This window comes from Ochotona princeps, chromosome 6 (assembly GCF_030435755.1).
Source record: "Ochotona princeps isolate mOchPri1 chromosome 6, mOchPri1.hap1, whole genome shotgun sequence".
Classification (NCBI taxonomy): Eukaryota; Metazoa; Chordata; class Mammalia; order Lagomorpha; family Ochotonidae; genus Ochotona; species Ochotona princeps.
The window spans coordinates 71,699,645-71,714,978 of NC_080837.1; the positions used below are offsets into that span (position 1 = coordinate 71,699,645).

The following is a 15,334-nucleotide window of genomic DNA, read 5'->3' on the forward strand; positions in this document are numbered from 1 at the left end:
GAGCGCCAAGGTGACTGTGTGTCTGCCCAGTCTGTTGTTGTGGGAATGGGAAAGTGTTGTGTGGTATACTGTCCATGGTGCATTCCTTGGAAGAGCTGGTAGGACTAGAAAGTTGAGATAGGATAGACATAGCCTTCATCGTCACTCCTATGTTATTTCCTGTTCTTACGGGTCTTACTCTTGTTTAGCATTTTAGTTTCCTCTTTGCTTATGGTTATATTGTAGTGTCATTTGCTCCTGTTCTTTGGCACCCCTCATTTGGTGGACCTAATTTAGCACACACAGAGATACGCTGGCACCAGCGCAGTGTCCCTGTGTTTTCCAGTGGGTGCTCCCTGTGGTCACCCTTAGCTTCATGTCCCCACCTGCCTTCAGCCCTGTGCCATAAACTGTCAGAATCAGCTTGTGTTTGTAAAGTTTCTCTTTGCCAAAGCCACAACCTGAATAGTCTGATATCTGCTTTATTGCTAAGTTGATTTCAGTATACTGGAACAGTCCAAGTTAGGAAATGAATGAAAAGCTCAGGAATAAACATGTGTTTCTCAGTTTGCCTTAAGGGGCAGAAATTCCTGTTTTCCTTCCTGCGCAAACCCCATGGCCCAACACAATGGCTGATAGTTAGAGGGACATTAAACATTTAATAAACAAATAGATTCTTTTAAGTAAAGCGTTAAGCCAGAGGCAGCCAGAATGGAACCACTGTCCAAGCTCTGCTCGCTTTCCCAGTAGACTTGCCTGTGTACCAGTGATCTGTCAGAGGGCGCTTCTGCTTCCTCCTCACCGTGGACCCATGTCTGCACTCACCTTAGCACACTGTGAGTATTGAGAGCAGAGCCCTTGACCCCACCTGCGGGCATGTGAAAACTCTGTGATGAGCAAGTTCCAATGCCTTCCTCTGCTTTGGTTTCCTACATGCTTTTCAGGGCCATTTTTGTGGTCGTTTTAAGTGTAGAACAGTGCCTAATGCACAAGGTGCTGTATTCTCACTTATTCGAGTCTTGCATTTCTAGCTCTGCCTTGGTTTATTTCTTTGTGCCTACTTGTCTGTGATAGCATGAAAATTAAGCACTATCCATTTGGTGAGTCGTTAGGCAGGAAAATACTCAGACTCTGACTCAGGAAGTCACTTGAGAACCTTTTTAAGGGCATGTCCTTAATGCACAAGAGCCATTATCCTTGGAGGTGTTACATTACCGTGTCTAGGGCTGGAAGCAGTGACTGTAGGCCTTGCACTTACGCATTATCCAGATGATGGGTTTGAAGATCATGTAATAACATGGAAAATACGTACTTGTGATGACCAAGTTCAGTGTTGTACAACATGATTACAGCCTTGTTAGTAGCACACCATATTTACGGCCAGGAATTTAGCTGCAATAGGCCCTGAGAAGCTCCTGTCATTGCCCTTCCCTCAGCTTAGGGATCTATGCAGAACTGCCTCAGTAGTAACCAGTTTTGCTCCCAGATTAGGAGTTCTGTTTTTCCTTGTTAAAAGCCATTCTTGTTGATAGTATGACTTTGAAGTGAATGCCAAGTTCCATTTCTGCTGATGGGATGGTTGTGTATCTACCAGATAAAGTCAGTCTTCTCTCTGTGCTCAAAAAATTGGTTGATATGAGGCATAAGAAATACAAATCCAATATGCATTACCAGGTAACATTACAGTTGGGCTCTTGGGTGCCTAATGATTGATTTTTCTCTAGTGTAGATTTTAAGGTTGATTTATTTATTTGTGTATTTGAAAGAAAGTTAGAGAGAGAGAGAGAGATCTTCAGTCTGCTGGTTCACTCCCCAAATAGTTAACAATGGTCAGGGCTGAGCCAGCCAAAATCCAGGAGCCTCTTTTCGGTCTGTCACACAGATGTGGGGGAGCCCAACCACTTGGGCCATCTTATGCTATTTGCAAGGAGGAATTAGCAGGGAGCTGGATCGGAAGTGGAGCAGCTCAGAGTCAGGGTGTCCATAAGAGACGCCAGCACAGCAGACAGCAGCTTTACCCACCAAACTACAGTGTCCACCTCTAGTAATCACTTTTTTTTTTTTTTTTTGAAAACAGAATTAAGTTTACTTTGGTGAGAAATGTTTTGAAATACATGTACACAAGGGGTACTCAAAAAAAGCTCATGGAAAACGTGTATTATGAAAAACACTGCATGGATTTTAAGATGTATTAGTCAAAAGCTTGTTAAAGAATACGTAAAAATTACATAAAGTGCTATTATGTATTTGTACATTAGCCATCATTTTTAGACAGAAGAGAGAATGTGTATTAGGGAGAGAGACAGGGATACTAGCATCTTTTTTTTTTTTAATCTATTTTATTGTATTGTTGACAATCTTTACATAGTTAATTACACTTAAAGGAAAAAGAAGAAAGAAAAAAAAGAGAAAAAAAAAGGTTCAGGGGGGTAGGGAAGTGGGTAATGCTATTATGTCAATATTGTTTCCATCATGTATCTGAGGTAAAGGGGGATATTGAGGGAGAAGCCCCACCTGGCTTCCCGCCCGCCCCAAGTCCCGGATGTGGGGCATGCTCTGAGATATGTGCTCAAGTGGTGTTAATAGTTCTCCAGTTATGAATCGCTGCCAGTTTCGCTCGATGAGGTCGTCCACTGATTGATATGGTCCATCATAAAGTCTCCGTTTGCCCCATATTTCGCTGCCAACATATAGCTGAGATGATTGTCCTGTTCTGTCTTCTGTCTTTTCTTGGTTAGAGTTCTGAGTCCAGCAGTTCGATTGGGGAGATCTCCCAAGATACTTTGAGGTATTCCCAGATTAGTTTCTTGTATGTTCTAGCAAGCACAGGGCCCGGCACAGTCCATCACCCTGATCAGCTGGTGGTTGCAATTGCTGTGTTGGTTTTGTTTTCAGTCCCGAGTTGCACTGGAACCAATGGGTGTTGCAGTCCAGTCTGGTTCGGCCCTTACATCAACCAGTGGGAGCTGCAGCCTAGTTGGGACGACCCACAATAACCCCCACCAAGCCCGCCCCCTACCCTGGTTTGCCAGTATGTGTAGCAGACTAGTCCAGTCTGTCCCATATCCCATTTGGCTCTGGTACTTGTCAATGGGTATTAAAGCTTAGTTCTATCTAACCAACTCAACCATCCAGCCCTCACATATGTGGTTGAGTGCCTTTCTATCTAGCCATCCCAGCCCCCGTCCTAATTTTCATGCCCTCCCATGGGAGTAGTGACCCAAGAGGGGGGAACCCACTTTTCCCTCCCAGGTCTCTCTGTCCCGGTTTATGCACTCTTTAGGTGGTCCTGTGATTTGACTCAACAGAATTAGTTCCCAGTGCCAGCTTCTGCCAGCTGATGCTGCGGCCCTGATCTAGTCCACATGCAGCGCACAGGTGTTGTAGCCTTGCTTAGTCGTGTCTGTCTCTATCCCAGCCCACGCTCTCCAGTGGGAGTAGCTGTCCAGCGAGGGGACCAGCCCCTTAATCCCCCCGCCAGCTCTGCCCCTTCCTTCCTGGATCTCACGTGTGCTGGATGGGTGCTGCATTCATATCCAGTACAGGCAACCATGCCCTGGCATTCCATAATGTGTGCTGGTTTTGTCGCAACCAAACCCGGCCCATCCCACACCCTGTTCTGGTGATCGGATTTGCCAGTGGATGACATGGACTGATTCAGCCTGGTCTGCTCCTGACCCATGCCGGATGCATGCCAGTGGGAAACTTTCCATGGCCTATTCTGGGCTGTTTCCTATCATGCTTCTTGCGCTTACTTGCAGGGACTGTGTTCTGCCAGAGGAGTTGCCCAGGCTCCTCCATCAGAACCCCTCCCAGTGCCAGATTTTGCGCTTGCCAGGGGGTTCTTGAGCCAACCCTACTCAGTTCACCTCCTGTCCTAGCAGGAACAGTGGCTTTTCCTGGCTGGCTTTCACCCCATTCTGGTTCTTGTTGGATGTTTCAGCCCGGCCATGGCTCGTCCATACCCACATACAGCTCACACATGGCTCAGAATGGTGTTGAGACCCAGCCTAGTCAGTCCCACACCTGTCCTGGTTCTCCATAACACCAGATGGTGTTGGGATCTAAACCGGCCTGGTGCATCCAATCCCAGCCCACACTAGTGCCTCAGGTGACTACAACTGTTTCTTAGATAGAACGCAGCCCCCATTCCAGCACATACACCCCTTGGTGGGGAACTCATCCCAGTTGTGGTGTCCCCTTACCTCCCATATTGAGCCTATTCCTAGCCGTAAATCACACACCTGCCCGTGGTTGCTCTGAGGACCATTAGGTGCTAGTCTGCTAGACAAGCCGGAGCTTATCTTTTACTTGATAGGTGTTCAAAGCTCAGCATTATTAAGGGATTGGAAGTTCTTCAAAGGAAGAGTTACTGGTATTGGGAATCTATAGGATTGACTCAGATCCCAGATACAGTGGGGTCCGCCTAGAGCTATCTGAGCAGCTATTAAGACATCCATTACCCTAGAGCTCCCCGGCCGGGCGGCCAGCAGGCACAGCCTGGCGCCACATGACGCACTGGCCGCCCGGGCCCAGCCCGCCATGAGCCAAGAGCTCATGGCGGGCTGGGGTCGGGATTCGAGCCAGACAACCTCTCCCGCAGCCCTCCGGTCGCCTCTGGCAGCTGGAGGTTCAAGCCTGCAGGCCCAAGGTTGCGCCCCTCCCCAATCCCGTTCACTGCCCAATGAGGGCGGTGGGTGGGCCCCGGACATGCCCAGCCACGGAGGCCTCCCCCCTCAGCGTACTCACCCCGGAAGGAAGCAGGCCTCGCACCCAGGCACGTCCGGCCCAGCCCGCCATGAGCCAAGAGCTCATGGCGGGCTGGGGTCTTGATTCGAGCTAGACGTCCTCTCCCGCAGCCCTCCGGTCGCCTCTAGTAATCACTTTTAACCCTAGAATTTAAATTTACTTTGGTAAGCTATAAAAATGGAACCCAAAGCAGCTACTTTTTCACCTTTATGTAGCTCATATAATAATTTTCTGAAAAATGGTATTTATTTGAAAGCATGACAGAGAGGAGGGGAAAAACTTTCATCTGTTGTTTCACTGTCAGATGCCCACAGTGGCTGATGGTGTACACCAGGCAAAAGCCAGGAGCTTGGCTCTTAGTCTCGATCTCCCTCGGATGTGACAGGCGCCCAAGTACTTATACCATCATTCACTCCCATTCCAGGCACATTAGCAGGGAGCCGGATCAGAAACACACAGCCATGAGATTGTGGCATTGCAGGTTGCAGCTGTGCTCGGTGCATCCCAGCACTGACTTTTGCAGGTATCTTGTTCAGTCGTGTGCAGTCTGCTCCTTAGTCTTGGGCAGTATTTCCTTGGTGGGGGAATCGGGAAGATGATGGCTCAACTGGCTAATGCATTCCCCTTTCAAGCACCAGGATCCCGTATGGCACCAGTTTGTGTCCCAGCTGCTCTACTTCCCATCCAGCTTGTTGCTTGGGAAAGCAGTCGAGGATGGCCTGAAGACCTTGGGACCCTGCATCTGTGTAGGAGATCTGGAAGTACCTGGCTCCTGACTTTGGATTGGCTCAGTTTTGGCCACTGCACCCTTGTGGAGTAAACCAGCGGTTGGAAAATCTTACTCTGTCTCTCCTTTGTCCATAAGTCTAATCTGTCTTTCCAATAAAAATAGTGGTTCTTGATTATGGATGTTCATTTTAGTGACATGTAGGAAATACAAATTTCTCATCTGCTTAGGTATCAGTAAATGCGATGTCCTGGTTTGGTGGGTTAATATTACGTCACAGGAGCAATAGGAAAGGACTTTTAGTGGTCCCCTTGATTGAATGGGTAACTTGGGTGTGCGTGGTTAGGGTGACCAGAAGTGGTTCTTCAGCGTGTCTCCACCCTGAACTGTGAGTTAGTAGGTCTCAACAGGCTGAGCCAGTGTCCATGCCCTCTGCTTTCCTCCCTACTGCAAAAAATTGGTGGTGGGAGGCATAAGGAGACACACGTAAGATTGAATAGTATCACAACTCCAGAGTTTGGCCGTAGTGTCGGACCTTTTGGGAAGTTGCTTCTACTGTGATTGCAGTAAAAGGGCAAACGCAGGGACTGTCCTAAGCTAGTCACACTCCTTTTTAAAATATATTTTGAATATTTTTCTGCCCTCATTAAGCAAATGGTAAACCTTAGTTTATTTTCTGGAAGGTGGCTTTGTTTGGTCTTTTAAGTAACCTTGAATCAAGTAGGCACAGTATTTATCCTTGTGTACACTGAGGTGACAGCTGTGAGTGTAAGAGTGTGTGGTTACAGGAGTTACTGGCTGCTGTTCACAGATGACACAGGGGTGTTTTTATTGTGCAGAACCGCCCAGGCTTCCTAAGGCGAAGATCACAGGTTCTGTGGACTGGCCCTTGAGAATATTCCTTCAAAAGAGGTGAATTCTCGCCCTGAGAAAGTTGTCCTGGCAGTTTGGAGCTTGGTTTGAGAAACAGTCCTCCTTGGGCTTTTTTAGGTGCTCTGTTGGAATTGAGCGTACCTGCTCAGCACTCCACCAGGCGTATGGTGTAGACACCTGGGTCAGGAGAGTGGCTCTGGAAGAAATCTCTGCTTCTACAAAGCACTGAGGGGCAGGTCTGCTGCGTAAGTCACTGTTGCGGAGAGTTGGGCAGGGTGCTTACATGGTGTTCTAAGAAAATGGTGCAATAGCCTAGTGGCTAAATCACCTTTCCTTGCACTGGGATCGCATGTGGCACCAGTTCATGTCCCGGCTGCTCCACTTCCCATCCAGCTCCCTGCCTGTGACCTGGGAAGGCAGTAGAAGATGGTACAAAGCCTTGGGACCTTGCACCCTCATGGGAGACCTAGAACTCCTGGCTCCTGGCTTCGGGTCAGCTCATCTCCCGTCATTAAGGCCATTTAGGGCAAGAACCAGCAGATGGAAGATCTCTGTCTCTCTCTGTCCTTTTTCTCTGTAAATCTGACTTTCCAATAAAAATTTTAAAAAAATCTTTAAAAAGAAAAAATGGGCCCCAGTATTGATTTTAATCCTGGCAGCCCTGCTTCCCATGCAGCTCCCTGCTTGTAGCCCAGAAAGCAGTCGAAGATGGCACAAAGCCTTGGGACCCTGCACCCACGTGGGAGACCCAGAAAAGACTCTGGTCCTGGCTTCAGATTAGCTCAGCTCCAGCTGTTGTGGCCGCTTGGGGAGTGAATCAATGAATGGAAGATCTTCCTTTCTGTCTCTCCTCCTCTCTGTGTATCTGACTTTCCAATAAAAATAAAATAAATTTTAAAAAGAAAAAAAATGGACCTAATTGGAAAGATGAAAACCCTTTGACGGGCCTGGAGGCTCTGGAAGGTGACACAGCAGTCAAGTGGCAGCTGGTGGCTTTGCTTGCTACAGACTTCTGGTTCTTAAGACGCTAATGAAGGACCCCTTCTAGAATCAGAATTCCTGTGCCTTTACTGAAGCAGAAGAATAGGAAATGGTTTATCTTCCAACCTGTTTTCACCGGCAAGGCTGAAGAGTAAGAGTGACAAGTTAGCAAGTAGGCCTCTGTCTGTCAGCAGCCATGGCCTATCCCGCTAAGTAAAGGCTGCCAGTTATCTCCTCAGGGGTCAAGTTCACTCTCTATGGAGAGAGTCAGTCTTGTTCTTTAGCCTAGCATTTATAACCCCCGCTTTTTAAGAAAAGAAAATAATATTTGGCTGTCTATATTTGGCTGTCTTTTGTTGGTTTATATTGGGATTGAATACTATGTAGGTGAGAGTTTATCCAGATTTTTGGAAATGCAATTAGACATTGGAGTCCAAATGGAATACCAAAATTCTTGGAAGCCAGCTTTCAGCTTCCACTGGAGTGAAATTGTGTTTTAATTGGTTTGTTTTTACTTCTCACCACATTCCTGGCATGCTCTAGGGCCATAGATGTACCCCGAGACAGCCCCCTTCAGGACTGCACATGGTGTAGGTGGCCTTGGTCACAAAAGCAGTACATGCTAGTCGTGGAATAGCTTGGACAGACTTGTATTCCAGGAAACTTGCTGCTTGTTGAACCTCTGTACAGCTGCCTTCTCTTCCCCTGTTGATCTTGGCGAGGCCCAGGACAGTGCGGTGCTGGGTTGCTATCTTACCATGGCTTCACAACCTCTCTGGGGGCTGCTCTTCCCTGCTCCCCGACTCGAGGTCCGCCTGGCCACCTTGCCCTCCCCTGGGCGGAGCAGGGGGCTGTACTCTTCCTAAGGGACCCATCACTCCCCCTGCGTGTCCTCCTTCTATATTTTAAGTCACTCCGTGGGCTCCTCTGGTTCTTGCTATTTGTTCACATGTTGTCTGAGCATCTCCGCAGTCTGCACTCCCTCATGCTCTGTGTTTCTCAGCTGCCCCCCAAGTTCCGTGGCATCGTGAGCTTTTGGGCTCCTATGCCTTTAGCCTTTAGCATCATGGTTTTGCCTCAAAAGCTTCTCTGATCTGACCCTGCACCCTGAGACCAGGCTTGATACTAGTGACCCCCCTCTCCTGTCACATGCACCTTCCTGCCCTCTCCCCTCAACACATCACCTGTGCTGTAATTATTCATTTACTTTGTTGTTTCCTAAGGGTAGCTGCTGAGCAGAAGATCCAGGTCAGAGCCGTTAGTGAATTTCTGATACTGAGTGAATACAGTGCTGGATGTTTGTAAGAAAGTGTTTGGAGGCTGCTCTGGTTGTGTTAAAATTGTATCTTATGATTTGATTGGCTGTGACCACCCCCTTTTCTGGCCCAGCTGCCGGAGTGTGAGGTAGGAAGGGTGAGGCAGAAGTAGAGCAGATAGGGGCTGGGGTGGCTCCAGGCAGCCGGCAGGGCATGATAGAGGGAGGCCTTCTTCGGCTCACACCAGGGGGTAGAGATAAGGCCGCCGTGTGAACCCGGGCACACGCTGGAAAGCTGTGCATGTTTTCCTGAGCTGGTGATGGGGTGTGGGGCCAGGAGCCAGGGATCTAAGGGCCCCTCCTGCCCTGATGGACCTGGTGCTTCATTTGTAGGTTCTTGATGACATTGAGGTGTCTGCCGGATAGTGGGAGTTGTGTGCATGCAAGTGGTAAAGCCACATGTAATCATGGAGTTGTTTTAAGAAGAGTAGTGGTCCAGAGAGAGGATTCGGAGGAACTTTGTGCAAGGGCTGGAGCAGAAAGTCTGGTGGGCAGGGCTGACAGCAACTCTGAAGAGTTGCAGTTGGAGTTGAAGGGAGGATTCAGCAGTCAGAAGGCTCTGACTGAATTGTGCTTTCCTAGAATGAGCATCGTAAGCTATGGGGCTGTTGGAGTAACTGCTTCCTGTGGACCATTGTCGGGCAGTCCCACCTCACCTGTTAGTTGCCAGTTCCCTAGCCCAAACCTCAGGTCTGGCTACCTCTTAGATCGACACTGGACCTGAACACAGAAACCCCAGGGATTCCGTGGGCCCGGGGATCTTTTTCTGAGCATCTAGGGAACACAGATGTGTATGTGCTATAAATCCACATTTCAGTTAATTTCATAAGAGCAATACTGTGTTGTAACAGACTTTAACGTAAAGCTGTAATGGAGAGGTTGGCAACCATGGAAACTTGGCTGGAAGTTTCCATGGGGCCCGTGTGGGGGCAGTGAGGTGGAGTTGGGAAACTGCATCTGCTGCAGTCTCTGGGAGGTTGAGTTTTTACATGATGGATTTCTGCAGCAGATGCCCTGGGGCCTGGAATCGTATCCTCTTAGTTCACCAAAACTCAAATTTCAGCCAAAGTGTAGATTTCTGCAGCCTCATCGATGGCTGGCCAGCTCCTTTTTGTCTCCTGCCTGGCAAGGGAAGGAGAGCGGTTGTCCTTGAACAGCCTTGGCCCTGCTTCCCAGGGCTTGCTCCCCTGGTCATGGCCCTTAATGGCTTTTCTTATTTCCTATCACACTTTGCTTCCTGCATCTCTGTTTACTGGGGTCACCACTTGTTTCATGTTGCTGCAACCACATGTGCCAACTGACTCACTTTATAGGTGCACTGCCAACAAAGGCCTTCTCTCATTTAGTTTCTTCTTCATGTCCTTGTCTATCAATAATAGAACCTAAAATGATGTGTGGAGGAGGAGGGCGAAGAGAACACGCAGTAAGTGCAGAGCAGTGCACACATTGCTGAAGTTTAAATTTATTGACACTGTGTAATGAGACCATTATATGAGAATTTGTTGGTTTCTCCACAAACTCCATTTGTTTCTGCTTGCTTAGGGCGTTTGAACGGATATGAGAACGCAGAGCAATTGGCACCAAGAGCACTGGATGTGTCTTTTTTATTCCTATAGATGTCACCTTGTTCTTGAAAAATTGTGGGTGGTACTTTTTGTAAGATTAAATGACAGGGGCTCGGCAGCATGGCCTAGTGGCTAAGGTCCTTGCCTTGATCCCATATGGCTGCTGGTTCTAATCCCGGCAGCTCCACTTCCTCTCTATCTCTCCTCCTCTCAATATATCTGACTTTGTAATAAAAATTAAAAAATAATAATAATAAATCTAAAAAAAAAAAGATTAAATGACAGAATTTGATGGTGGAACTGTGCCTGCCTTAAATGCAGAGGCCCTCTGTCCCTGGTGTGCCCCTCCAGGAGGGAAAAGGCTGGAATGAAAGGTAGATGGTTCCAGATGATCACTTTCACTCTTGACAACTGAAACTGATCATCTGAAGGCAGTTACCCTGAGGCTGCCACATTGCAGGCAGGCGGAGAGGAAGATGTGGAGCAAATGAGAAGAAAATGGGCAGAGGTACCCAGTGTGGAGTCTGAACCTGCCACCCAGGGGAGGGGAGCGGGCAGGCCCAGCAGGTGCTGTTCCCTGGCTTCTGCCACCCTCTGATGCCCTTCTCATTTGGGACTGTAGACTCGTTTGCAGGAGACCAGCTATCTCTAGAGAGCACTTCTCAGCCCAGGATGTTTTGGGTGGCGGTGGACTATTTTGACATGTAGGTTGACACAGTCATTCAGTTATGGTATTGCTTTTCCTCAGTTAACAATCCAACTCGGAGCCAGAAAGGTAACAGCGCCGTGTCTGGCTGCTTCGTGAGATGCAGGGCCTCTCACACAGGTCTCCACCATGTTCTCGCTCCTGACTCCAGCCAGGCATGGAGCAGGCTCCTGTTCCCTGAGCTGGGTGAGATGGCTCCACGTTGATTTGATTTTGATTTCAGTGGTTGTAGGAAACATGACTGTGTTTCAAAAATTAAGACTAAAACGAAAAATTTGAATTAGGCAGCTCGTGGATCAGAGAGGTGCCGAGCAAGCAGTGCAAGCAGACAAGGTTGCCAGCAGACAAGGCTGGCCAGGCTGCTGTGAGCCAGTCAGGGTGACGGCCTTGGGGGTGGCTTTCAGTACCTCAGTCAGTGACCCCCTCGCTGTGGTGTAAACTCCACTGGTTTGAGCCCATGGGCTGGGTGTAAATGCATGGCCTTCTACAGATACGTAACAGTAGGAAGAGCAATGCAGCAACTTTGGGTAAACTGCTTGTAACTAATAAAATGCTGGTTGTAATGGTCTGTTATTTTATTTGAAAGAGACGGAGCTTCCATCCACTGGCCCACTCCCCAAATGGCCGCAATGGTCAGGGCTGGGCCAGGCTGAAACCAGGAGCTTAACCTGGGACTCCCACATGGATGCAGGGCTCCGAGCAGCTAGCCCATCATCTGCTGACTTCCCAGCTGCTTTAGCAGGGAGCCAGTGGGAAGTGGAGCAGTAGGACCCAACCCACGTCTATATGGGATTCTCTTCAGCCGCTATGCCACAACCATGACCCCCCTAAAGAATTGTTTTGATGTATAAAATGTAAATCCATACTTGAAAATCAGCATATATTCTTCCTGTACAAAACTGCAACTCATCATTTTGCGTTTGTTCTTGATTTATACTTCAAAGCTGGCTGCAGTGAGAGGTGGCGAAGGCTTAATGAGTCTCTAGAGAGGATTCCTCTGCCTTGCCTGGGCCTCTTGAGCTTTCCTCAGAGCAGAATTGGTTTGTTAATCAAGTGTGTGTTTCTTTCCTGTAGGGCCTCTGGTATGCACCTGAAGCCACATTGGAAACCGCAGAAGGGAGAACACCCCCCGGAAGCCCGCAGGGAACTGCTGGAGACTCTTATGAGCCCTGCAAAGGCCGGCCAGGAAGCCCCACAGAGAGCCGCCTGCCAGAAGCCAACCTTCCCTTGGCATACACCTGCCAGCACCTCGGCCCGCCAGCCTTTGGGGATCCTTCCCCCAAATGTCCTGTGCAGAATGAGTGGGCAGAGCCCTGTAGAGAACGGCCTGGATGTCAAGACTAAGAAGAATGCGCCATCTACAACCATTCATCAGGGCGAGCCCGCCGACGGGCCACTCGATATCTGGGCTGTTGTGAGGCCGGGCAATACCAAGGAGAAGATCGCCTTCTTCGCGGCCCACCAGTGCAGCAATCGGATAGGATCAATGAAAATCAAAAGCTCCTGGGATATCGATGGGCGAGCTACTAAAAGAAGGAAAAAGTCAGGGGAGCTTAAAAAGGCCAAGATCCAGTTAGAAAGGATGCGGGACGTGAGCGGCAGGAGCTGCCCGCCTGAGCCTTGTGCGTGTAGCGCTGAGCTCTGCACCCTGCAACCTGGGAGTGATGGCAGTGAGGGTGGCCAGGCCAGCAGGCCGCTCTCTGTCATCCAGATGGTGGCCTTGCTGGAGCAGCGGGCCAGCGCCCTGCTGGCCAGCTGTGCAAAGACCTGCAGTAGCTCCTCTGCCATCGCCAGGCCGAATGGCCAACCCCGCACCGGGACCCTGTCCTCAGAGCCCTGCGGGGCCCAAGGAGCTGGTGAGGAACCCGCGGGAAGGGGAAGCCCCGAGATTGGGGAGCCACCGAGCGAACCAGTGCGTGTCCTGGACATGGTGGCTAGGCTGGAGTCGGAGTGCCTGAAACAGCAGAGCCAGCGTGAGGCCGGCAGCCTCTCGCGCAACAACAGCTTCCGCCGGCACGTGGGCAGGGTGCTGCTAGCCACTGGTGCCCAAGCTGAGGATACCAAGACATGCCGTGGCATCCCAGAGGCCCCCAGCACCCGCCTGAGTCCCGCACGCTCTGTGTCCGTGGACCACTGCTCCCCTGTGGGGGAGCGTGCATGGGATGGCGGCCCCCGGGGCTGCCCCCCACTGCCCGTGGGTGGCAACTTCCACCCCAGCTGCCCAGGATTAGAGCCAGGCCAGCCAAGTACCGTGAAGAGCAGCGACAGGTATGATGTGGAAATGACAGAGGAACTCCTGAGGCCTCCGTGTCCTCCTCACACCTGCCCCCAAGCCGCCGAATCAGCCCAGGGTGCTGGCGAGTGTGGGAGTCGGGAGCTTGAGCCGCTGGGTGGCCAGAGCCCCAAGCCGCGAAAGAAAGAGTCTGTGTGCATTCGCATCACCGTGGCCAAGGTGGAGGCCGGCCAGCCCTCTCCGTTAGCCGCCTGCGAGGACCCTCTTCCAGGGATGCTCTTCTTCCTGCCACCTGCTCAGCACCAGGCACCCTGTGCCCTGCCGAACGAAAGCACAATGCAAGAGCCCTCGGCAGCCACAGAGCCTGACACCCCCACCGAGGGGCATGCCGACCCTGACCCCGAAGGCCAGAGCACTGCCGCTGAGCCCGGCGTGTCCCTGGCCTCTCCCGCCAAGCCGCCCCTGCCCGTGCTGGAGGCCTCCGCTTGCAAGAAGCAGGTGTCCCATGACTTTCTGGAGACGAGGTTCAAAATCCAGCAACTTTTGGAGCCTCAGCAGTACATGGCTTTTCTGCCCCACCACATTATGGTGAAAATCTTCAGGTTACTGCCCACCAAGAGCCTCGTAGCTCTTAAGTGTACCTGCTGCTACTTCAAGTTCATCATCGAGTACTACAACATCCGGCCAGCGGATTCCCGTTGGGTCCGAGATCCACGCTACAGGGAGGATCCTTGCAAGCAATGCAAGAAGAAATATGTGAAAGGGGACGTGTCCCTCTGCCGGTGGCACCCCAAGCCCTACTGCCAGGCCCTGCCCTATGGGCCCGGGTACTGGATGTGCTGCCACCGTTCTCAGAAGGCCTTCCCTGGTTGTAAGCTGGGGCTCCATGACAATCACTGGGTCCCTGCTTGCCACAGCTTCAACCGGGCGATTCACAAGAAAGCCAAGGGCACCGACACCGAGGAGGACTACTGACTTGCAGCACAGGGAGGCAGCCGAAGGCCCGGCCGGGAACCACTGTGGGCCTTGCTGACCAGGTGTCACTCTGGAGAGGTCCACTGGGACCGGGACCGGGACCTCTGGCACGCAGGCATTTTCTGAATCTACGTACAAGTTGGACAGAAGTGGTCGTGTTGCTCCTGGGGATGCCTCACTGTGGAGCCGGCCTGATGCCCCGCGGCTTGATGCACTTGGCTGTGAACTTGTCTTCCTAGCTGCTGCCCATCCTCCAAGGATGGGGCGGATGCTGTCAAGGACGTTGCTGAGAATTTGCTGCAGACTCTGCAGGCAGGCCCCTCGGAGGGGTCAGAGCATCGGTGGCGTCCTTGAAGTCATGGGATGATGTCCCCTGGGGGGCCTGCGGACCCTGGCTGGACAGTGTGCTTGCCCGGGGAGAGTCAGCACCTTACCTTTGAACCCTGTATGCCTGGTCCGGGAGCGTGGTGTTTGCGGTGGGAGATGGCTGTCGTGCCCTGCGGTGTTTACAGTGTATATAGTGGTTGTGTTTTCCTAGGGCTGTGAAAGTGCACATTAAACCCGGGCGCCTTTCCCTTCCCCTGTAGACGAGTGCTTTGCCCTCCGTACGTGACGCGATGAGAGCCCCGCTGTATATTACGGATGCTAGCGGAACACCATAATCACCACAGTGGCTAGGGTAGTGTTGCGGCTCGAATTGTGTGATTTTTTTTTATTGTCTCAAATTTGTACATTCTGTATAAAATATGAATATTGCCTAAATAAACTATGAATGTTTCCTGTGTAATCTATGAATGTTTCTGGGAAGAGACTAAATAGCTAAGGGTTACCCTATTCAAAGGATACCAAATGATGGTTTAACTGGACAACCTTCCAATTAGCATAGAGAACAATCTGTTATATTTTAGTGATCCACCAAGAATGAGAGAATTATATAGTCAGATTATAAACATTCTTGTTTACTTTATTCTTTGGTTGCAATTTTTTTTTAAGCTTCAATAAAAACATGCATTTTAAATGGGCCTAGAGTTTCCCCTCCTTGATTGATGTGAACAGACCAGGCGTGTGGCGCGTCTTCCCTTGGTCCTTTCGGATTCCCACTTCAGCCAGGTTTGTTTGAGGAGAGGCACAGTAACCACTGCTCGGACCAGGGGGTCCTGTTGTGTTGCCTGGTGGGACTGGGAAGTACTGAGCCAGAAAGTGGCTGTCGGGACAGAGTGGCTTCACGGAG

The 15,334-nt window shown here is 50.4% G+C and overlaps 1 protein-coding gene across 6 annotated transcripts in view; it reads left to right on the plus strand.

The window, feature by feature from the left end:
• FBXO34 (F-box protein 34) overlaps positions 1–15,125 on the plus strand; it is an 81,701-nt gene extending 66,576 nt beyond the window's left edge. For 5 of the 6 annotated variants that reach the window (XM_058666476.1, XM_058666475.1, XM_058666479.1 and 2 more), the window contains one exon: positions 11,970–15,125. In XM_058666476.1, coding sequence (XP_058522459.1) covers positions 11,970–14,103 — 2,134 coding nt within the window. In that variant the 3' untranslated portion in view covers positions 14,104–15,125. Of the gene's footprint in view, positions 1–8,901; positions 8,976–11,969 lie in introns of those variants that run through there. The other variant, XM_058666477.1, reaches the window with a different exon arrangement.
• The last annotated feature ends 209 nt before the right edge of the window (positions 15,126–15,334 follow it).